The following is a 25,079-nucleotide window of genomic DNA, read 5'->3' as shown; positions in this document are numbered from 1 at the left end:
GACAGTTGTAGGTTTTGTTCCAAAAGCAACATTCATAGATTGTCTGTTTTTCTTATCAAACTTGAGATAGGCCAGATAGTTTCATGAATCTACTTTGTTTGTTTAATTTTTAAGAAACTTATTATTTAGTATGAAATTTTATTTAGAATTTATTAGTATAAAATTTTCATTTTGGTACAGTACTTGGTAGCAAAGCTAATATTCTTATTCTAGAGAGATCTTAATTCATGCTTTTGTTGAATCTTGGTAGAAACTGACATTTTCCAGAAGTGTACTATATTCTAAATTAATTCCTTTTCCTACCTATAATTTTATACAGAATGCAAATTCAAACATTCTTCTTGGATTGAAACATTGATTAGACAAAGACTTTGTTTTTAAGTGTTTTGTATATTTTTAGCAGTTCCATAGACCCTTTTCAAAGTGATAAAAGAACTAGAATATTTCATATTGGTTATAATTTGATGTCACCCAATTTTAATATGCATTTAGAAATATAAATGTTCATGTATAATAATGGTGCAATTAACTGGATTAAATATCTTATATGTTAAAAAAAATCAGAGAAGGAATATATTTTTCTTATGTGAGACGCTTACAAATTTAATGTAAATTTCTCCTAAGATTAATGTGAACTAACACTCCAATTTCTTGTTTCTTATGTTTAAGAACATGTTATTTAAATGTTTGTTTACTCTCCTAGCTCATTCTTCATTCGTTTTGCGTGAGATTATTTATGTTTACCATCTCATTTACTTTTTGAAATATTTTTCCTACAGTTATGCAGAAGGCATGGAGGGAAAGAAATCCTCCAGCTCGAATCAAAGCAGCCTATCAAGCTTTAGAATTAAACAATGAGTAAGTTTGAAATATACGGAAAGTAAGTTTGTTTTGAGGGAAACTCAGACAAATGATTTTATGTTATCTTTTGTCTCTTTCTAAGACACTTGGAGTCATTAGCAGGCCCTTTTTTTTGTATACTTGAGACAAATTTTGCAGTATTCATGCACATCTGTACTTTGCTCCTGAAATTATGAACTTATCTATGCTTTTGAATAGAATTTATCCTAGAGATACTTTTTAAAATTCAGAATGCTTATCTAATTGGTGATAATTCTTGAGAGTTAAAAAGTACTAAAATACTTATGCCACCTTTTTAAAATTTTGTTTTTCATTTAAATCATTCATTTAAAGCATTTATTCAGTCCTGAGAACTTTAGTTGCTAATGGGTTCGGAGGCATGCGAAGAGGATTCAAAATAAGTAGAATGTAGCTCTAACTTTTTTTTCACTGTTGAGCATTTACTTTTCATAGCTCTTTGTATCAATTCTATATTTTGAAAAGGCAAAATGTAAAATCATAAGTTAATATTTAAATACAACAGATCAATAAATATTAATCTGATACTAAATAAATGCCAAGAGTGAAAGTATGGCCCCAGTTGGGGTTAATCAGGAATACTTCCTGAATGATGTGAATTTAGCATTGTCCCCTGTATCCTTTAACAACACCACCCCCCAAGATATATTATCATTATTATGAAGACTTTCCTAAGGTGGAGCAGTGTAGGGAACTCCCAAAGCCGTGTATCAACTTTCTTGAAACTCTGGAAACTAATTAAAAGATTATAGCATCCTAGAGAATGCTTAATCAATTTGAAAAACAGCCAAATTTCTGTAAGAGAGCTTTGTTTTTGTTTTAACTTAACACTGGTCCCATCCCCACTCCTTTCCTCAGTAGCAGCCTGGAAGTCAAAAGTCTGCATTGTGGGTATAGGTTCCTGCTACCAGAGGAAATGGAATGGATCTTACTCTTAAAGATTTGTGCTTGTTTATTTTGACCTTTCTGGTGGCTCTCTGAAGGACCAGCTCAAAGGGCCTGCCTTTATTTGGGTTAATTCAGAATTTTCCCTGCATTGACTCAGCTACACTCCGGGGGCATTGTTGAAAACATTGAAAGGCAAATGCACTAGTCTCTGCTGCCCTGGGGCAAGGGATACAGCTGGGGTAAACAATAGACAAACCGGAAAGCTTGAGAGGAAAGGCTGAGGAATGAGATACTTTGGGGAAAAGGGTTTGAAAAATTCACATATTTCTGGGAATCTGAGTCGTCCCACACACACCCAGGGTTGGGCACATGCTCAGAAGAAGCTTAAGAGGACCTGAGCTCTTATGTCTGTCTAAATTTCAGTTTCTCCACAAAGTAAAGGCTAAGGCAGAGTTGTAAACTGCCTGACTGTTGAAGGTGTGCCCCAATACACACATACAGCTCATCTGCAAAGCCATCTGTTTTTGTTTTGTTTTTGGTTCCAGGTGTTTAAGGCAATCTCTATCAAATCACTGGTTGATGCATAAGCTAACGGATTAGAGGCTTCAGTAGTTACATATGATAATGAATATAAACTTCAGAAAATTAGTTCAGAAAGTCATTAAACAAATAACTAAAACAAGCCATGGGGAGGAGGGGGGGAATCTAATTGCTAGAGTTACTACATTATAATCTTCAAAATTTGCATTTTTTAAAAAATATTTTATTTATTCATGAGAGACAGAGAGAGGCAGAAGCAGAGACACAGTCAGAGGGGGAAAGCAGGCCCTTGCAGGGAGCCCGATGTGGGACTCGATCCCGGGACTCCAGGATTATGCCCTGGGCCAAAGGTGGGCGCTAAACCACTGAGCCACACAGGCGTCCCAAAATTTGCATTTTTAAGCAAAAAAAAATTATGAGACATACAAAGAAACAAAATATGCCCCATACACAGAAAAAAAAAGGAAATGGATGAAGACTGTCTTCAAGGAAGTCCTCAAGACTGGACTTTCTAGACAAAAACTTTAAGTCAAATATTTTAAATATGGTCAAAAAGATAAAGGAAGCTATTTACAAAAAACAACAAAAAGAAGTCATGAGAAGAATATCTCACCCTTAGAGAATATCACTAAAGATCTAGCATCTAGAAAGAAATCTAGGGAAAAAATTTAGAAATCTAGAAATAAAGATCAAGAATCTCAGTGAACCCCAAGTAAGATATAATCAAAGACATTAGAGAATATCAGTAAAGCTCTAAAAAGAAATCTAGGAAAAAAAATTTAGAAATAAATCTAGAAATAAAGATCAAGAAGCTCTGTGAACCCCAAGTAAGTTATAATCAAAGACATCCACGATGTGACACAGTATAATCAAGCTTTCAAAAACCAAGGACAAGTGGAGACTCCTGAAAGCAGCAAGAGAAAAGTGACTCATGGTGAATGAGGGATCCTCAATAAGATTAACAACTAAGTTCTCATCAGAAACCATAGAAGCCAGAGGAGAGTGGGATGACAAAGTCAAAATTCTGAAAAAAAAGAGAACTGTCAACTAAGGATTCCTTATCTAACAAACCTCTCCTTCAAAAATGAAGGAGAAATTAAGCATTCCCAGGTAAACAGAAACTGAGAGAGTTCATTGTTAGTAGACCTATATTATAAGAAATGCTAAAAGGAATTTTTCAGGGTGAAATAAAAGAATACTAGACAGTCTTGACTTCACACAAAGCAATAAAGAATACCAGTAAAAAATAATTACATATACAAATATAAAAGTTAATGTATTTTGGGTTTGCAATTCTTTTTTTCAATATAGTTTAAAAGATAACAATGTAAAACAATACTTATAAATCTATATTGATGGACATATAGTTAATAAAAATGTAATTTATGACAACAACATGGGGTGTAGGGAACAGGGAAGAGCTATAGAGGAGCAAAGTTTTGTATACTATTGAAACTAAGTTAGTATTAATTGGAACTAGATTGCTGTAAATTAAGATTTTAAGTATAATTGGGGGCAGCCCGGGTGGCTCAGGGGTTTAGCGCCTGCCTTCAGCCCAGGGCCTGATCCTGGAGACTCAGGATCGAGTCGCACGTCGGGCTCCCTGCATGGAGCCTGCTTCTCCCTCTGCCTATGTCTCTGCCTCTTTCTCTCTCTCTCTGTGTCTCTCATGAATAAATAAATAAAATATTTTTTTAAAAAAAGATTTTAAGTATAATTGGTAATTGTTAACCACTAAGAAATAACTAAAAAATATGTAGTAAAAGATGTGAGAAGGTAATCAAAATGATATACTAGAGGCTCGGCCGCCATCATGAATGACACAGTAATTATCCGGACCAGGAAGTTCATGACCAACTGACTGCTTCAGCGGAAACAGATGGTCATTGATGTTCTTCACCCCGGGAAAGCAACAGTACCTAAGACAGAAATTCGGGAAAAAGTAGCCAAAATGTACAAGACCACACCAGATGTCATATTTGTATTTGGATTCAGAACCCATTTTGGTGGTGGCAAGACAACTGGCTTTGGCATGATTTATGATTCCTTGGATTATGCAAAGAAAAATGAACCCAAACATAGACTTGCAAGACATGGCCTGTATGAGAAGAAAAAGACTTCAAGAAAACAGCGCAAAGAACGTAAAAACAGAATGAAGAAAGTCAGGGGGACTGCAAAAGCCAACGTTGGTGCTGGCAAAAAGTGAGCTGGAGATTGGACAACAGAAGGAGTAAAGATTCTGCAGTGGCTTTATCTGTGGTGCTTGTGCAGATTTTTCATGAGAGAATTAATAAACTAAGAACGTTAAAAAAAAATGATATACTAGAAAATACCTAACACAAGTACTGCAGAAAATAAGGACAAAAAAGGACATATAGAAAAATAGCAGAAATAAATCCTTCCTTATTAATTACTTAAATGTAAGTAGATTAAACTCTACAGATAAAGGCATTGATTGGCAGAGTGGATTTAAAAAACAGTTCCACTATATGTTGTCTATAAGAGACTCCTCTTAGAGACAAAGAAGTAGGAAGTAAAAGTATAGAAAAAGATATTCCATGGAAATAGTAACCAAAAGAGAGATGCAGTGGCTAAACTAATATCAGACAAAATAGACTTAAACACACAAAAAAATTTGACATTTATTTATTTGGGAAAGAGAGGGCAAGGGAAGGCGCAGAGGGAGAGGGACAAGCAGGCTCTCTGCTGAGCATGGAGACTAACACAGGGCTCAATCTCACAACCCTGATCATGACCTGAGCTGAAATCAAGAGCTGGACTCTCAACTGACTGAGCTACCCAGACACCCTGACAAAATTTTTGTAATGCAATTACATTATATAATGATAAAAGAGGTTCAATTCATCAAGAAGATACAACAATTATAAACTTACATGCATTTAATAACAGAGACCCAAAATATATGAATCAAAAACTGACAATTGAAAGTAGGAATAGATAGTTCAACGGTAATAGTTGGAAACTTCAACATACCATTTGAATAATGGATAGAATAATCAGACAAAAGATACACAGTGAAATGGAAGATTTGAACAACACTATAAACTAGACCTAACAGACATCCATATAGCACTCTATCCAACAACAGAGTATACATTCTTCTCAAGTGTACATGGAACATTCTCTAGGATATATCACATATTACAATATAAAGAATTCTCAGTAAATTTCAAAAGATGGAAATTATATAAATTATTTACTGCAACCAAAGTGGAATAATATTAGAAATCAGAAGGAAATCTAGAAATTTCACAATATTGGGATATGTGGAAGTTAGACAAGACTCTTAATGAGTCAAAGAAGAAATCATAAGGAAAAATTAGAAAATACTTTGAGATGAGTAAAAATGAAAGTACAACATACCAAAACTTTTGAGATAGAGAAAGCAGTGCTCAGAAGAAACTAAACACATTAATAAGGAAAAAAATCTCAATCAGGAACTTAAACTTTATACCTTAAGAAACTAGAAAATGAAGACCCAACTATACTATAAGTGAAAGGCAGTAATAGAGATTAGAGGGAAATAAACAAAATAGAGAATAGAAAACAATAGAATCAATGAGACCAAAGGCTGGTTTTTTAAAAGATCAACAAAACTGATAAACTTTTAGCTAGATTCACCAATTAAAAGAAAGAAAAGACTCAGATTACTGAAATTAAGAATGAAACTGGGAGCATTACTACTGACCTTAAAAGCAGAATACAGTGAACAATTATATTTCTCCAAATTAGATAAATAAAATGGACAAATTTCTAGCAACACACTACAAAAACTGCCTCAAGAAAAAGTAGAAAATATGAGTAGACCTATACTAAGAGATGGAATCAGTAATTTAAAAATATCCAAAGAAAACCCAGTACAAGATCCCTTCACTTGCAAATGCACTAGAAGAATTAACACCAGTCCTTCTTAAGCTCTCCAGAGAACTAATTCTGTGAAGCAATATTACGCTCATATCAAAACCAGACAAAGACATCACCAGAAACAAAAATCATAGACTAATGTCTTATGTATTATGAATAAAGATTTAGTAATCCTCAACAAAATACCAGCATAGCAAATCCAGCAACATATTAGAATTATGGACCGTGAACAGTGGGATTTGTCCCAAGAAAGCAAGGGTGGTTTAATATATCAAAATCAGTCAATGTAAGATACCACCACATTAATAGAAAAAAGAACAAGAACCACATGATCATCTCTATTGATACAGAAAAGCTATTTGACAAAATCCTACACTATTTTATGATAAAAACACTAAAAAGTCAAAAAGGAATTGAAGGAAATTTTCTCAAATTGATAAAGGGCATCTGTGAAAAACCCTTAACTAACTACATATTTACAGATGAAAAACTGTAAAGGTTTCTTTCAAAGCTCAAGAATAAGATAAGGGCATCTGTTTTTGCCACTTCTATTAACATTATACTGGAAGTGCTATCCAGTGCAATTTGGCAAGAATTGGGGGGGAAATGACTTCCAAATCAGAAAGGAAAAAGTAAAACTGTCTTTATTCACATATTACATGATCTTATGTATAGAAAATCTCATTGAATCTGAACACAAAACCGTTAGAGCTAGCAGAAGAGTTCAACAAAGTTACTGTCCACAGGACATATAGAAAACAAATAGGAAAATGGCAGAAGCTAGTCCTTCCTTGTATCTGTTGTACATCTATACACTAATAGTGGACAATCTGAAAAAGAAATTTAAAAAACAATTCCACTTACAATAGCATCAAAAATGTTAAAATACCGGGATCCCTGGGTGGCGCAGCGGTTTGGCGCCCGCCTTTGGCCCAGGGCGCAATCCTGGAGACCCGGGATCGAATCCCACGTCGGGCTTCCGGTGCATGGAGCCTGCCTCTCCCTCTGCCTGTGTCTCTGCCTCTCTCTCTCTCTCTCTGTGTGTGACTATCATAAATAAATAAATTAAAAAAAAAAAAAAAGTCCCTGAATGACATACTTTAAAATGGCTAATTTTATTATGTGAATTTTATCTTAATTTCACTTGATCTTAGCCAAAAGGCCGAGAAGCGATGAATTTTACCTTAATTTAAATAACCCAACATTCCTAAAAATGAGATTCAGCATTCATAAAATTAATTTCTTTATTAACATCTCCATTAAAAATATTTTTGAACAAATACAAGAAAGCTCTCAGGGAAAAGAACCTCTTTTTATCATAGGCATATTGTAATTTAAAATATTTGTACTTTGATTCTACTGCATCAATTTATACCCATCTAGATTTTTTTTTTTTTAAGATTTTATTTATTCATTCATGATAGTCACACAGAGAGAGACAGAGAGGCAGAGACACAGGCATAGGGAGAAGCAGGCTCCATGCAGGGAGCCCGACGTGGGACTCTATCCCGGGTCTCCAGGATCACGCCCCGGGCCAAAGGCGGGCGCCAAACCGCTGCGCCACCCAGGGATCCCCCATCTAGATCTTTTAAAAGGGTTTTTATTTTGTTATTTAAAAACATTTAAAAAAAAAACATTTGAGTTGGGTTTAGAATGGCAGTTTAGGATGCTACTGTTTAAAGCAGCAATAATCTACTGTTTCAGCAAAATCCAATATACGTACTGGAGAAATCTCTGTTGATTAGTGAAATTATCATATAGTTCAATTTAATATATTATTTGAAGGATGCTGGAATGGTCCGATTTGCATTTTCTATATTCAAAAGGTGCTCCTTGTCCCCAGTTGTTTGATAGCTACCTTACCTTCATTTAAAAATGTTTGTTTGTTTGTTTGTTTGTTTGTTTATTTATTTATTTATTTTAGAGCAAGAATGTGGGTGAGGAGGAGGGGCAGGGGGGGGACAGAATCCCAAGCAGTCTCCCTGCTGAGTGTGGAACCCAACACAAGGTTCCATCTCACAACCCTGAGATTATGAGCTAAAAGCAAGTGTCCGACGCATAACTGGCTAAGCCACATAGGTGCCCCCCCTTGCCATCATTTTTGTTTTATGCTGGTCTCGTACTGTTGCCTACAATTTCTCTTCTTTTGCTTAAACACTGTTCAATAGAAATATAACATGACCATATTTGTAATTTTAAGTTTTCTAGTAACCAGATTTAAAAAGTAAAAAAAGAAATAAGTGAAATTAATTTATTTTAGCTATATTCAAAATATTAAAATATTACTTTAACATATAATTGATATGTTTTTTAAACTATTAAATTATTTTGCATTCTTTTAAGTCTTCCAAATCCAATGTACACTTTACACTGACATCACATCTCAATTCAGACTAGGCACATTTCAAGTGTTCAATGACTATATGTAGCCAAGGACTTCAGTACTGGACAATGCAGGCTTAGATAATCAGAACTAGGATATTTTCTCCAGAAGAACTAGAGTATGTACTTGCTATACCTGGGAATGGAAAGGAAACTTTTGTTTCTCTTTTTTTGCCCCCAAACAGGTTAATTTATCTTATTGGCCAGCTTTTGATTTAACTGATACAAAGAGAAATCTTTGTGTTTTAGTGGGGTGAAGAAAGGAAACTTGGAGTGAGCATGTGTGTGATGAGCAGCAGTAAGAGCAGCAGTATAGGAGGAAGGACTTAGAATTCAGACCAAGGAGGTTTTGCTGCAACACAATTGTGGCTAAGTCCAAGAGAGGGCAGGGCAGCACGCATAATGAAGGCTCAGAGTTGGGAAATAGGGCTAGTCCTGGAAAGATACAATTCTAAGTCAGATGTTAAAGATTCCTTGTTGGCCATGGATCTTTATTCTCAACCTTCACCCTCTCCTGTACTTGCCCCCGTTAGATGAATATTATGAACTATATGGTGGCTAAGAGCAGGCATAACCATTGGAGTGTATAGTCCCTTGAACTACTTTTTAGATAGTTCTTTGTGTATCTTATTTTCATCCCCCATTCACAAAAGAAAAATATGGGACAAATGATTAAGGAGTAGATATAGAAGTAGAGCAAATAGAAAATAAAGTGAAGAAAAGGAAGGTAGGAAAGGAGAAAAATTGTGGAAACACACCAAAAATATACCAATATGCCCCTAATAAATTAGAATATTAAGTGAAGGTTTTTTTTCTTCTTTAAAAGATGGAAAATATAGGTAAAGTTAGGGAAATGTGATGCAGAACAAAGGACATATCCAAGAGAAAATACTTCTTTACCATTTTGCTTAAAATTGCCTTGCTTGCTTTCTTCATAGCTGTGCCACTGCATATGTTCTACTGGCTGAGGAAGAAGCAACAACTATTGTAGATGCTGAAAGGTTATTTAAACAGGCACTCAAGGCAGGAGAAACAATTTACAGGCGGTCACAGCAGTGCCAGCACCAAAGTCCTCAGCATGAAGCTCAACTGAGTAAGCAAATTTGAACTGATTATTACCTGACTTTTGTTTAGCTCATGAAATTGGCTCTTTCATGTTGAAGACATAAAACAACAATGATCTTTTTAAAAAACTCTTAAGACTTAGAAGTTATCTTCCTTTCATAAGAGATAACTACTTTATTCATAATGTCTATAAGCTAGCAAGACAAATGGGCATTAGCTAGAGAATGCTTATGGAAGGGAACAGATGTGCTCTGGTTATTGAGAGAGGTGCTACTCTGAGACTTAATGGTAATTTATTTCATATGAGAATTGGGCTGATCATCAAAGAAACACAACTCAAAAATATCCAAGATTCAGGAGAGCCTTCTTGTAATGATAAGCAGCTATCCCCTTTATCCTCACCCTTACACCAAGCAATAGTAGAAGTACATCACTTGGTGTGCTCTTCAGACTGTATATTATCTCTACATAGTGCCAGGGAGTGACCCCTTTAGTGTAATAACATCTAGCCCTACACTTGGCATTGATTCTTTCTTTCCTTGACTTTTCTCTATATGTTTGAGATCATATGGGCCAAAGCAACTGAGATTCTTTGTACTCTTAGGGATACTCTCTCAGTTAGAATTGAGATACTTCCACCAAAGATGTTAGAATCTGTAGTGCTGCTGCTTCCTGCAATTCTTTGTGGCCAGGAGGTTTTAGTTTAATGATTTTGGCAGATATCGGGCAATAAATTGAAATATGTTTACATAAAGCATTATCTATCTGCTAGCAGTTGAGTTTTGAATCTTTTGTTTGTGGAAACTAAAATTTGGATAATGTTTTCTCTCCAAACTAAATATTGATGTATACAGTATGTTTCATTTATGTATGTTGTTATAGCACACAACCACACAACTGTGGGAATATATAATTTTGCAGTCTGGAGCTGATGAAGCTACATCTGTGAAAAAGCCATACCATTTGTCTTTGTATAATCTCAAATATGATTCTGAGATAGTTACAGAAATATTTATTAGCTCTTTCTAGAAATAGTTTTATAGTTTGTTAATTAGTAGCTATTGAGCAAAAGTTCACACTAGCCATAGAAATTTTGTTTCAGATATCTTTTGTTTGTCAGTTAAAACAATAGAGAATATTAAAATAATAGATTGTTTATGCAGAAACTCAATAGAATTATTTTTTCCCATTAATCTATTTTATGTTAATATTAAAATACACTTGTCCAGGTATGCTAATTAAATTTTTTTTAAGATTTTATTTATTCATGAGAGACACAGAGAGAGAGAGAGAGACAGAGACAGAGACACAGGCAGAGGGAGAAGCAGGCTCCATGCAGGGAGCCCGACGTGGGACTCAATCCTGGGTCTCCAGGATCAGGCCCTTGGCTGAAGGTGGCATTAAACCACTGAGCCACCCAGGCTGCCCACACTAATTAATTTATATGTAGTGTAATCAGATTACTTACTGTTAGAGAAGTAATTCTATAGATAGATAGATTTTAAGCTTTTACTATAAAAAACTTCAAGCATATACAAAAATGTAACAGTATAATGAACCTCCATTCAATGTTTGTCACCCAAATTCAATAATCAGTAATAGTCTTCCATTCTGACACAATTTAATTTTCCTTGAAACTTCTGGGTAAACAAATAATTACTTATAAATAATGGATAATATGTTAATGAAATAGACATAATAGACATGATAATCATGTCATTTTTTTTTAATAGGAAGAGATACCAATGTACTGGTATATATTAAAAGAAGATTAGCAATGTGTGCAAGAAAATTAGGAAGAATAAGAGAAGCAGTAAAAATAATGAGAGATGTAAGTAAATTTGATGATTGGTTGTTTATATTTTTTCTTTCAGAAACTGAAAATGTGGTTTAAGTTCCAATTGTTTTAATGCAGAGTCATTGTTTTTTAATTGGTAGGTTTTATAACAGGGTATTTACTAACTAATACATATTTCTAAGGGTTGAGTCTTCACAGTTTTGTTAAGAAACTAAAGAATTCAGCTCTATTGATTTCCTTTGCTATAATTTTAATATTTTTTCCTTTTAATGTACAGTTGATGAAAGAATTTCCTCCTCTTACCATGTTGAACATCCATGAGAATCTCCTAGAATCACTTTTAGAATTACAGGCCTATGCAGATGTTCAGGCAGTCCTAGCAAAATATGATGGTGAGTGATAATTTACTTAGTTGATAGCATGGTTAAAATTTTTTTTCAATTATTTAATCATGAATGTGATCCTATTCTGATATTTCTTTAATTTTCTCTTGTCATTCTTACTAGTCAGTAATTAGAATCCATGGATACAAGTTATATTATCTTTTTTATCAAGACTTTTGGAAGCAAAAGCCTATAAGAAGGAACTTTTCTTCTGTAAAAATTTATTAATTTGTTTATTGAGCACTAATGTAAGTGGCTTGGAATACAATGCTGAACAAGAAGACATGGACTTAGGCCTAGTAGGATTTACAGTTTAATAAAGGAACATAGGGCAGCCCTGGTGGCTCAGCGGTTTGGCGTCGCCTTCACACAGGGTGTGATCCTGGAGACCTGGGATCGAATTCCATGTCAGGCTCCCTGCATGGAGCCTGCTTCTCCCTCTGTGTCAGTTCCTCCTCTGTTCCTGTGTCTGTCTCTCTCTCTCTCTCTGTGTCTTTCATGAATAAATAAAATCTTAAAAAAAAAAAATTCGACAACGCTGACTTAAAAAAAAAATAAAGGAACATATAGATAAATGAATAGTATATATTGAAGTATAGTGTATTAAATGAGATAATTAGAAAAGTATCGGGTGCTGTAGACATAGGATGGTACCTCATTTGTTTTGGAGTGTCAGAGACTATTAACAGAAGTTGCTTTACGGTGCATATAAGAAATTCAGAGTAACATTTTTGCAATATTTTTTGGTTATAAAATGTAATTTACTATTTCATATAATCTGTACAAGAATCTTATGAGGTGGTGGGAGAAATTTTTGTCAGTAGGCAAGGAAACTGGAGTTGAAGAAGGTTAAGTAATTGGGTAAGGTCTCCAGCTAGTAACTGTGGCAAGCCAACACTAAAATCCAGGTATTCAGGCAGCCCTGGTGGCTTAGAGGTTTAGCGCCGCCTTCAGCCCAGGGTGTGATCCGGAAGACCCGGGATTGAGTCCCACATCGGGCTCCCTGCATGGAGCCTGCTTCTCCCTCTGTCTGTCTCTGTCTCTCTCTGTGTGTGTGTGTGTCTCTCTCATGAATAAATACATAAAATCTTTTTAAAAAAATAAGATAAAATCCCGGTATTTCATTTCTTTGTTTACTAGCCTTCCAATAGTAAGAAGTCGATACATGTTGGCTATTTTTATTATTATGCCAGTTCAGTGCCAGTTCACCACAAATGGAATTGGGAGAATTTTTAAGCAGCATGACCATTCTCATTCTGAGCGATGTATCAGTTTTTAACCTCGAGATGAAAACATCCTAACTAGCATAATGTTTCTGGTCATATCTTTTACTATAACATAGCATGTACAGGCCACATAGTCACCCTTGTTCTCTTGTAAGTTCCTACCCATTAGCTTGGGAATCCCCATGACTTGGAAAGTTTGAAATGTGTCACACTTGGAAAGAGAAGTTTATTTCTTTTAAACATCTGGAATTCTTCACAAGTACTTCACAATAGTGTAGGCTCATGGAGAAATTTATGAGAAATTCTTTCCATATGTAACTTATCGGGTACATGGCTTGCTTATGATACAATGAACAAGCTTAGGAACCAAATACAATAATTAGATAGGACTTGATTTATTCAAAACAAAATAAAACTAACAACTTAGATATGCTTCTGTGTTTTCATTTTTTTTTTTAAGATTTTTTTTTATTTATTCATGAGAGAGAGGCAGAGGCATAGGCAGAGGGAGAAGCAGGGTCCCTGTGGGGAGCCTGTTGTGGGACTCGATCACAAGACCCTGGGATCATGACCTGAGCCAAAGATAAATGCTCAACCACTGAGCCACCCAAGTGCCCCTGTGTTTTCAGTTTTTATGATTCCCCAATTTTTACCATTCTAGAATCTTGTAGAAATTAAAAGCAAATTTATTTCTTTAGTTCTTGATTTGCTGGTGTAACTTGGTAATCTAAAACTTTGGGAGAATCCACTAGTACTACTCTCCTGATAGCATTATTTTGGGCATTCTTTGAGAAAGGATTGGTATAATTAATTATAATTCCTGACTATTTTTATATTTTATTAAAAAAATCCTTTAAGATAATGTATGAAATATAAAAACATATTAGAAGAAGAAAAAAATTAAAATCACCTGTTGTATTACCTGGATTTAACTCCTGCTAAATATTTCTTTTTTTTTTTTTTTTTGAATCTTAGTTTTTCTCTCTGAATAGGTAGAGTTTTCAGTAGTTCTAGCTATACTGTCTTTTTTTTTTTTTTTTTTTTATGATAGTCACAGAGAGAGAGAGAGAGGCAGAGACACAGGCAGAGGGAGAAGCAGGCTCCATGCACCGGGAGCCTGATGTGGGATTCGATCCCGGGTCTCCAGGATCGCGCCCTGGGCCAAAGGCAGGCGCCAAACCGCTGCGCCACCCAGGGATCCCGAGTTCTAGCTATACTGTCTTTTTCCCTGAATACCATTATTGTAAACAGATGACTATAAACATTTGCTGAGGACTTTCACAGACATAATTTAATTTAATCTCAGCTAGAGAAGTATTATTTCTATATTTTGAGAAGAGAAAACTAATGTTAAAGGTTAAAGAAGTTGCTGCTAGTTGGGATGCCTAGCTAGTAAACATGAGAATCAGGGTTAAAACTCAGGTCTTTCCAGCTACATGTCTGTTTCTACTACTATATTCTATCTGTTGAATTTGTACCATGAATTATTCTTATTAAAATTATCTTAAGATATTTTTTGTGATTCTTACCTAAGTTGAAAATTAAAATTACAGATATAAGCCTTCCAAAGTCAGCAGCAATCTGTTATACAGCAGCACTATTGAAGACAAGGACTGTCTCAGATAAGTAAGTATTGAAAACTACAGTAATTTAGAAAGACTCCTAAACTCAATACAGGTTTCCTCTGCTCTCTGAAAGTTCATTTTACCACACTTTGCTTTTACAAGAGATCTACATTAATACCTGTGTTCACTAACTGAAAGAAATCTGAACAGGATGCTCACTTTTATGAAATGGTAATTATTTTTTCCCTTTACACTGTTCTAGCTTAGGAAAGATTTTATAGGATGCTCTACTTGCAGATAGCAGGGGAAAACTGTATTATGTTTTTCAACACTGACTTTAAACAATGCTTTTTCCTCCCTGTTTCCTTTTGAATAACCCTTGCTCTTATGGAGCTTTGAAGCTTCTTACTAGTGTAGTGGAAAGAGCATGGTTTTTAGAACTAAATAAACGTGGATTCCAATTCAAAGTCTACTGCATACCAGCTGTGGAACTTGGGCATGTTAATCAGTTTGAGTCTTTTCTTCTCTGTAAAATGAGAATAATAATACTGAAGCATAGTTGTTTCAGGATTGTGTGTGTTAAAGGCTTAAAGCAATGGTAGAAAGTACATGGAGTACATAGTAGCTATGATGATAATGATAAGGTATATGTAGGGAAATAGTTTCCTCCTCTCTGTTCTGGGATTATAACTCCCAAGTTATTCTATTTGCCTTGTTTTTTTGTCTGTCCTTAATGAATTTCTATTTATTCCACAGATGAGATTTTTAGAAACCAAATGGCATGCCAATTCTTTTACCTTATATTACTGTGCCTCAATAGGAATTTGAATGGAATATTCACACTCTGTTTCCTCTCAGTGAAAATTTGATAAGAATGTATTTCTGCTTCATGAGATTCTCTGGATGCCCCTATGTAGTGTTTCTTATTGTATCACCTTTCCCAGAGAGTGCCAGTGGACTTCTCCTGAAGGTTTTCATTACCTAAATTTGAGGATTTCCATTTCTTATATTGCTTTTCTTTATATGTTGAACCTAAGGCTTTACCTTTATGTTTACTAGTTATTTGGCTTTGTCTTTGGCTGTCACCAGAAATCCTTGATTCAGGAAGTTAGATTATGATCAAAATCCATGGATTTTTAAAATTCATTTCCTGATTTTGTGGTTTTCTTACAGATTCTCCCCCGAAACAGCCTCCAGAAGAGGATTAAGCACAGCAGAAATTAATGCTGTGGAAGCAATTCATAGAGCTGTGGAGTTTAATCCTCATGTTCCAAAAGTGAGAAACTTTATGATAAAAATACATTTATTTGGGATCCCTGGGTGGCGCAGCGGTTTGGCGCCTGCCTTTGGCCCAGGGCGCGATCCTGGAGACCCGGGATCGAATCCCACGTCAGGCTCCCGGTGCATGGAGCCTGCTTCTCCCTCTGCCTATGTCTCTGCCTCTCTCTCTCTCTCTGTATGACTACATAAAAAAAAAAAAAAAAAAAAAAAAAAAAAAAAATACGTTTATTTGAGTTTATAAAATTCCTGAAAGTATGTAGACCAAAGTTTGGGTCTCCATAATTCGAGTCAGAATTGTTTTAGTCTGTTATATATATTTTTAAATATGTATTTATTTATTTAAGAGAGAGAGAAAGCACACAAGGGCATGCATGTTGGGGATGTGGCAGAGGGAGAGAGAGCCCCAAACAGACTCAATGCTGAGCTCAGAGCCTGAGGCAGGGCTTGATCTCGCAACCATGAGATCATGATCTGGGCTGAAACCAGAGTTGGGTGCTCAACTGACTACACCACTCAGGCGCCCAAGTCTGTTATATTTTGATACTTATTGACCATGAAGGGATCTTAAAGACATTCAGAGAAGTGAATAGGAGCAGTAGTTCACTGTAGGCTCTGTAATTGCTGTCAAAATAAAATTTCAAATGTGTTCATTTAGCTGTTCCTTTTACTTTAGTTACAGAGAAGAAATAAAATGATGTAGTCGTAATAAAAGATCAGTTATTCTTCAGAGCATTAAATCAAATTTCCTGTTACTGTAAAAGCCTTTTACATCTAGACAGATGCATGGATTTTGAGCTAGGACTAGATAGACAAAGGCTGAAGACAAATAGATTAAAATAATCAGTGTTAGGAGACAGATGTGGAAGTTCCCAGAAAAACTGCCTAGTTAATGTTTATTTAGTCCCAGATGAAACTCTACCCTCTCATTTGTCTTTATATTGTACACCTTGCAGACATGCAGATTATTGTGTCTTATCACCCAAGATTAAATTTTGGGTTTTGAAAGTAATGCTCCATGTTAAGAAGTATAGAGTATTCAAGAATAGGTACCTTTATTACTAAATGTAATTATCACTATTGATTCCAGTATAATGGAATTTGGAAGCAAGTAAACATTAAAGAGATTAATCTCTAAAAGATAATCTCCAAAAAGTGGAAGTTGTAAGTCTATTAAAGTATAGATAGAGTCAAGAAAATTACTGAAATCTAAGAATGACAGTCAACAAATATTCATACCATTCTCTTATTAAGTGACACTGGCCCCAAAAATTTAAATACAAATTTTATAATGAAGTGTAAAAAGCAGAAATGTGAGTCTTAGTAATTTATTATAAAGCAAATGAATGGAAACTACCACTGAGCTCAAGAAACCACATTGCCAGTCTTCAAAAGTCCACCTGCCTGCCCTTTCCCAGTTACATGTTTTCCCTCCTGCCTAGAGATAACCAGTGTTCTAACGTTAATTATGTTCATTTTCTTTTGTTCTTAAATTTTGGTCTATACTATTAATTGTTGGCTTTATAAAATAAGGAGTGGTTTCTCTCTCTCTTTTTAAATTCTCTGGAATAATTTGTGTAAAATTAGATTTATTTGGGATGCCTTGGTGGTTCAGTGGTTAAACGCTTACCTTCGGCCCAGGGCGTGATCCTGGAGTCTCGGGATCCAGTCCCACATCCGGCTCCCTGCATGGAGCCTGCTTCTCCCTCTGCCTATGTCTCTGCCTCTCTTTCTCTCTGTGTCTCTCATGAATAAATAAAATCTTTATAAAAAAAATTAGACTTATTTCTGCCTTAAATGATAAGTAGAATTTGCTGATAAAGCTATCTGAATCTGGAGTTATTTATTTATTTATGACTTTATTTATTCATGAGAGACACATAGAGAGGCAGAGACACAGGCAGAGAGAGAAGCAGGCTCCATGAGGGGAGCCGGATGTGAGACTCGATCCCAGGACTCCAGGATCACATCCTGGGCGGAAGGGAGATGCACAACCCTTGAGCCACCCAGGCATCCCTCTTTTTTTTTTTTTTTTTTTTTTTAAGATTTTATTTTTTTAAAGTAATCTCTTTACCCAGTGTGGGCTCGAACTTACAACCCTAAGATCAAGAGTCACATGCTCTACCTACCAACTGAGCCAGCCAGACATCCCTGATTCTGGAGTTTTCTTTTTTTTTTTTTTTTTTAAATTTTTTTTTTATTTATGATAGTCACAGAGAGAGAGAGAGAGAGAGGCAGAGACACAGGCAGAGGGAGAAGCAGGCTCCATGCACCGGGAGCCTGATGTGGGATTCGATCCCGGGTCTCCAGGATCGCGCCCTGGGCCAAAGGCAGGCGCCAAACCACTGCGCCACCCAGGGATCCCTGGAGTTTTCTTTGTGAGAATTTTCATTACAAATTTCATCTCACTGATTAGTTTAATAGGTTAATTACAAGTTTAGTTTCCTTAACTATCCTATAACTATTCAAATTTTTTCTTCTTGTGTTGGGTTTTGTTGTATTTTTCTAGGAATTTATTTCATCAAAATTTTGAAATTTATTGGCATAAAGATTTCATAAAATCCTTTTTGTTACCCTATTAATGTTTGCAGGATCAGTTGTAATATCCACTGTTTAGTTCCTAATACTAGTTATCTTTTTTTTAATTTTTTTTATTTTCTTAACTAGATTCTGCAGGGACCTATCAATTTTATTAGTTTGTAAAGAACCAAGCTCTGGCTTTTTTTTTTTTTTAATTTTCTTTTTATTTATTTATGATAGTCACACACACACACACACACACACACACACACAGAGAAAGAGAGAGAGGCAGAGACACAGGCAGAGGGAGAAGCAGGCTCCATGCACCGGGAGCCGGACGTGGGACTCGATCCCAGGTCTCCAGGATCGCGCCCTGGGCCAAAGGCAGGCGCCAAACCGCTGCGCCACCCAGGGATTCCCAGCTCTGGCTTTTTCAATCCGGTCTATTTGTTTCCTGGTTCATTCTTTCCTGCTCTTTATGGCCTTTCTTCAACTTTCTTTGGCTCTATTTTATTATTTTTTATTTCCTGTATCTTTTTATATACATACTTAGACTAATACATTATTTTTCAGCCTTTCTTCTTTCTAATATATTTATTCAAGTCCAAAAACCTCTAAGTATAATTTTAACTGCATTGTATAGCAATGTTTTTTGTTTAACTTAATTCAACATATTTTCTAATTTCCATCTTGATTTCCATTTTGATTTAGAGATATATTTATCCCATTCAGCTCTTTATTAATTTCCAAACATGTGAAGATTATCTTTTTATCAGTGATTTCTGGCATAATTGCATTGTGGCTAGAGAACATATACTCTGTGATTTCACTCCTTTGAAACATTTTTCAGTTCTTGAATTTCTGTTTATTTTTCACATATCCTGTTTTATTTATAGTTTGTAATTACCTGCCAAAATTTAAAATATACTCTTTTATCTCTTTGAAAATAGGTTAAAGTAGTTAACTTAAAGTCTGATAATTCACCTATCTGGAATTTCTATGTCTATTTCTCTAATGTGTTTTTTCCTGCTACATTATTTCTACTTGTCTTGTTTTCTCTTATGCCTGATTTTCTTTGACTATGTACCACTATTTTATTGGAAAAAATTGTAGAAAGAACTTGAAACTTCAGATAATAGTATCTTTCTTCAGAGAGGATTTTCTTTGCTCTTAAATGCCTAGAAGAAGCAACCAGCATGACAGAATCCCCTTAATCCAGTTTCAGGGATTGATATTTTCTGATCTACCCAGATGACTAGAAACTGGGCTGCAGTCCATGAAAGTTTGGGTTTATTTCTGGTTCACCCTTATTCCTAGGATTCAGCCTTTCTGGGTTCCAATCCTGAGGATTTTACCAGGGCTCTTGCTCTTGACACACCATGAACTCCTGACTTTTGTTTGTTTAGCTTTATAAAACTAGTAAAAAGGTTGAACAGCCTCTTAGCCATCTTGTCTAGAATTGGCAAATGTCTGTATGGTAAAAGCAGCCTCAAGTATGGCTTACTTCTCTTATTTCTGCCTTTTATGGACTGTTAATTCCCTACCCTTTGTTAATTTAATATATATTTGATTAGTTTTTAAAAAATATTTCGTTGTCTGAGAGAGTTGATTAGAATTACTCAGTCTTCCATTACTGGAAGCAGAGGTCTGAAAATCCTATATGAAATGCTTTGCTCTCTTGCTTACCGAGTGGTTGAGAAAATGAATTCTGCAACTAAACTGCCTAGGTTTAAATTCTGGCTCCACTACTTCTTAGCTGTATGACCTTGGACAAGTTACTCAACTTCTTTGGACTTGAGTGACCTTATGTGTAAAATAGGGCTAATATTCCTTATCCCTTAGAATTATTAAGATTAAAGTACTTTATCATTAAAGTGCTTAAAAGAATGCCTGATACCCAGTAAACATTTCAGAAGTGATTTTTATCATTATCCAAGATGGGCTGGAAATCTGTTTCCGGGTGATAAGATAAGCAGCAGTAATTAATCAAACTATTCAAATTAAATACGTCATTGAGATGTCTAAAATTTTTATTTAATTCCCACTCAACAAAATGACTATCTGTGCCTTGTAGTTGTGGACTTGTTTTCTGCTTCAAAAATGCTCTTATACAAAATGTATTCTCAGCAGTAACAATTCTGATTATGTGCATTGTGCATTGGTCTTCAAAACTACTGCTGGAGGTACTTGGGTAGAGGAAGGGTAGTAGAAATCCCAGACATTGCCCGAATTAAATTGTTCTATAGATAATATACATTAATCTCCAGATTGAATCTGCTCTAGATATTCTACACTGTTTTTAGGGATACTTTTTTTTACTTTAAACACAAACATGAGAAGATAAGAAGACCTAAATAAATGGAGATAGGTACCATGTATATGGATTAGAAGACTCCATTAAAAAGATATTAAGACCACAGTTCTTCCCAAACTGATCTGTAGATTCAATCTAATTCCTTTTTTTTTTAATTATTTATTTATTTATTTATTCATTCATTCATTCATTCATTCATTCATGAGAGAGAGAGAGAGAGAGGCAGGCAGAGAGGCAGAGACACAAGCAGAGGGAGAAGCAGGCTCCATGCAGGGAGCCCGATGTGGGACTCTATCCCCGGTCTCCAGGATCACACCCGCTGAAGGTGGCACTAAACTGCTGAGCCACCCGGGCTGCCCCAATCTAATTCCTATTAAAATCCTATCAAGCTTATTTGTAGAAATTCACAAGCTCATCCTAAAGTTGATAAGAAAATGCAAAGAACATAGAATAAACAAAACAATTTTGAGAAAGAAGAACAAATTTAGAAGTTATGCAACTTTACTCAATTTCAAGACCTTTTTTTTTTTTTTTTTAAAAGATTTATTTATTCATTCATTCAGAGAGAGTGAAGAGAGAGGCAGAGACACCGTTGGAGGGAGAAGCAGGCTCCATGCAGGAAGCCCGATGTGGGACTCAATCCGTGGTCTCCAGGATCACACCCCAGACTGCAGGCGGTGCTAAACCACTGAGCCACTGAGGCTACCCTCAAGACCTTTTTAAAGCTATAGTAAACACCCAGTGCTCATCCTGTCAAGTGCCCCTCCCAGCGCCTGTCACCCAGTCACCTGATCCCCCTGCCCACCCCTTGCTTGTTAGGAGTCTCATGTTCTGTTACCCTCTCTAATTTTTCCCACTCATTTTCCCTCCTTTCCACCATAATCCCTTTCACTATTTCTTGTATTCCTTGTATGAGTAAAACCATATACTGATTGTCCTTCTCTGAATGACTTACTTCACTCAGCATAATACTCTCCAGTTCCATCCACGTCGAAGCAAATGGAGGGTAGTGTCTGCCTTTGGTTCAGGTCATGATCCCGGGATTCTGGGATCGAGTCCCACATCAGGCTCCCCGCAGGGAGTCTGCTTCTCCCTCTGCCTATGTCTCTGCCTCTGTGTCTGTCTCTCATGAATAAATAAATAAAATCTTTGAAAAAAAAATGGAAATCCAAAGACTAGAGAAAAATATTTACGAGTCATAGACTGTTAGAGTTCGCTCTCCAGAACTTATAAAAGAACTCTTGCAACTCAACAATAAGAGGACAAACCACTTAATTAAAAATTAATTAGTAAAAAATTGAATAGTCACTTCACCAAAGAAGTTATATGAATAGCTAATAAGCACATGAGAGATAGCATCATTGGTCATTGGGGAAATACAAATTAAAAGCATAATATAATACTGCTTTATACTCACTCAAATGGCTATATTCACACAGACTGACAAAATCAAATGTTTGCAAGAATGTGGAGAAACCGCATCACTGCTAGGCATATAAAATGGTATAGCTACTTTGGAAACAATTTTGCAGTTAAACATATGCTTGCCATATGACCCATCAATTATATTCCTATATATTCTACCCAAGAGCAATGAAAATGTATATCCATACAGAGACTTATAAGCAAGTGTTTATAGTAGTAGTATTCATAGTAGCAGAAAACTTGGAACAGTCCACAAACAGGTGAGTGAACAAATAAATATGGTATCTCCATACAATGGAACACTGCCTAATACTAAAAAGGAACAAACTATAAGTACTTGTAGCAACATAGATGGACCTCAAATACTTTATGTTAAATGGAAGAAACCAGACACAAAAAACAACATATGATTTCATTAGTAGGAAATTTCTTGTGCAGGGAAAACTTTAGGCACAAAAAGCAGATCTGTGGTTCCCTGGAGCTTGGAGTGGGAGTATGGATTGACTGCAGACTGGCATGAGGGAACTTTTTTGCTAGTGGTTGCACAACTATATAAATTTAGCAAAAATAATTGAACTGTATACTTACAATATGATGAATTTTGTGATGAAAATAAATATCTCAGTGAAATAATGTATAAGTATATATATAAAACTAGTATATAACATGTATGTATTTAACATTTTTATTTGTAAGTAGAAACTTAAGTATTTCCTCCCTACTCAATGTCAGAGCCAATTGATAGTTAACTATCAAAATATCTAGGTAAGTAGAATGGTGCTATAAGCTTTACAGTATTGTTTGTGGATACACAATTTAGGCTGTGTATTTTCTTTTTTTTTTTTTTAAGATTTTATTTATTTATTCATGATAGTCACACACAGAGAGAGAGAGAGAGAGAGGCAGAGAGAGAAGCAGGCTCCATGCAGGGAGCCCGACGTGGGATTCGATCCCGGGTCTCCAGGATTGCACCCTGGGCCAAAGGCAGGCGCCAAACCGCTGCGCCACCCAGGGATCCCCTAGGCTGGGTATTTTCAAACAGGATCATTATTAAGGTTTTTGGGAGAAATTTTAAGCTCCAACAACCTGGATAATATCCCACCTAAATAACATTGGTGTTATATGAACTGGGAGAGCTCTGCTCTTTAAGGCTGTTTTTGCTGGGGTCTTACAAGTGATGAAGTATGTACTAACTCAGATTCCTACTCCTCCCCCATTATGCTCTCTATCCCTGCCTTTCAGCTGGAACCAAGCAAACATAAAGGGCTTTAGCAGTTTTCTTCCTCAAACTTCAACTGTGGGTTGTAATAACTTATTTAATCTGATGAACAGTGACTTTTACATACACACACACATTCATACATACATAAATTTAATCTTTGTTTTTATAAATTTATTATGCAAATTTATCAAATGTTGTATGACTCTTACCACTAAAATGACAAAGGACAAAGCTGTTTTAGCAGGAAATATTTTTTGGCAACTTTCCACATAACTACAATAGAAATGGCTACAGGTCTAGAGCTGTGTGATTTGCTAAGCTGGAAACTATTAGAAGTGCAATAGAGAAAGAGCACGTAAATCTCTTCAGGCTATGAATTTGCTTTAGATATTTCATTAATATTGATTGTATAGATTTTTTTAATTTATTGAATGAATTTCAACATAAACTATGATAGTAATAGCAAAAAATTAAGAACAGCATGTTTTCATGGATTTTGACTTATTCTTCATTATGTAGCTATGGCTTTGGTTCAAATTTTTTTTAGCCACCAAACAAGAAAAAGATTGTGCATCTTTCAGCTACTATAAAAATAGGTTGTCAGGTTCTTTTTTAAGTAGAAAATGTTTCGTACCTTCTGACTATTCCACAGCACCCTCATGTCCTTTATTATCCAACCATCAAAGAGTTTTATAGAAGGTATTCTTTTTTTAAAATTGAGATAATTCACATGCCATAAAATTCACCCTTTTAAAGTACACAATTCCGTGGGTTTTAGTATATTCACAAAGCTGTACAGTAATCATCATTACTAATACTAGAACATCTTCATTGCCCCAGAATGAAACCCCGTACCTATTAATAGTCACTCCCCATTCTTTTTTTCTCCCTAATCTCTGGCATCCACTAATCTACTCTCTCTCTCTGGATTTGGAATCATAGAATGTGTGGCCTTTTGTCTGACTTGTTTCACTTAGCATAATGTAGCAGTATCAATACTTTGTTCCTTTTTGTGGCTGAATGATATTCCATTATATGGATATACTGCATTTTGTTCATTCATCAGTTGATGGCCATTTGGGTTGGTCCCACTCTTTGGCTAGTATGAATAATGATGCAGTGATGCACATTTTTGTGTGAACATGTGGTTTCACTTCTTGGCTATAAATCTAGGAAAATTGTTGGATCATATGGTAATGCCATGTTTAACTTTTTGAGAGACTTCCAAACTATTTTCCAAAGTAGCTGTGCTATTTTACATTCCCACCAGCAATGTTTGAAGCATTCAACTCCTGAACATCCATGCTATTGTTATTTGTCTTTTGATTATAGTTATTCTAGTAGGTGTGAACTGTATCTCGTGGTTTTGGTTTGCATTTCCTCAATAACTAATGATGTCAAACATCTATCTTTTAAGGTGCTTTTTGGTTGTTTGTATAACTTCTTTTGATAAATATTTATTCAAATCCTTTGTGGTAAATATTTATTCAAATCCTTTGAACACTTTTAAATTTGTCTTTTTATAGAAGGTACTCAATAACATTATTCTTAGGGTAAGCTATTGACATTCTTGATTAATGTGGTCCAAAACCATTTTGAATCTTGATAGTTGAAAATACCACTATAACATAACTTCACACTGGAAATGTAAACATGAGGATAGGTCATGAACCTTGCTGACATGTGTATGTTGAAGAGTCAGGGTTAAT

The 25,079-nt window shown here is 35.4% G+C and overlaps 1 protein-coding gene and 1 pseudogene across 6 annotated transcripts in view; both read left to right on the top strand.

Moving 5' to 3' along the window:
• ST7L (suppression of tumorigenicity 7 like) overlaps positions 1-25,079 on the top strand; it is a 141,365-nt gene that overhangs the window by 18,216 nt on the left and 98,070 nt on the right. For all 6 annotated transcript variants that reach the window (XM_025983323.2, XM_072766495.1, XM_072766493.1 and 3 more), the window contains 6 exons: positions 780-858; positions 9,513-9,667; positions 11,373-11,470; positions 11,715-11,829; positions 14,600-14,672; positions 15,785-15,887. In XM_025983323.2, coding sequence (XP_025839108.2) covers positions 780-858; positions 9,513-9,667; positions 11,373-11,470; positions 11,715-11,829; positions 14,600-14,672; positions 15,785-15,887 — 623 coding nt within the window. The remainder of the gene's footprint in view (positions 1-779; positions 859-9,512; positions 9,668-11,372; positions 11,471-11,714; positions 11,830-14,599; positions 14,673-15,784; positions 15,888-25,079) is intronic.
• LOC112907975 (small ribosomal subunit protein eS24 pseudogene) lies at positions 4,106-5,861 on the top strand (annotated as a pseudogene).

Source organism: Vulpes vulpes, chromosome 8, assembly GCF_048418805.1.
Source record: "Vulpes vulpes isolate BD-2025 chromosome 8, VulVul3, whole genome shotgun sequence".
NCBI classification, from domain to species: domain Eukaryota; kingdom Metazoa; phylum Chordata; class Mammalia; order Carnivora; family Canidae; genus Vulpes; species Vulpes vulpes.
The sequence above is the reverse complement of the archived record's forward strand: the minus strand, read 5'-3'. Positions and strand labels throughout refer to the sequence as shown.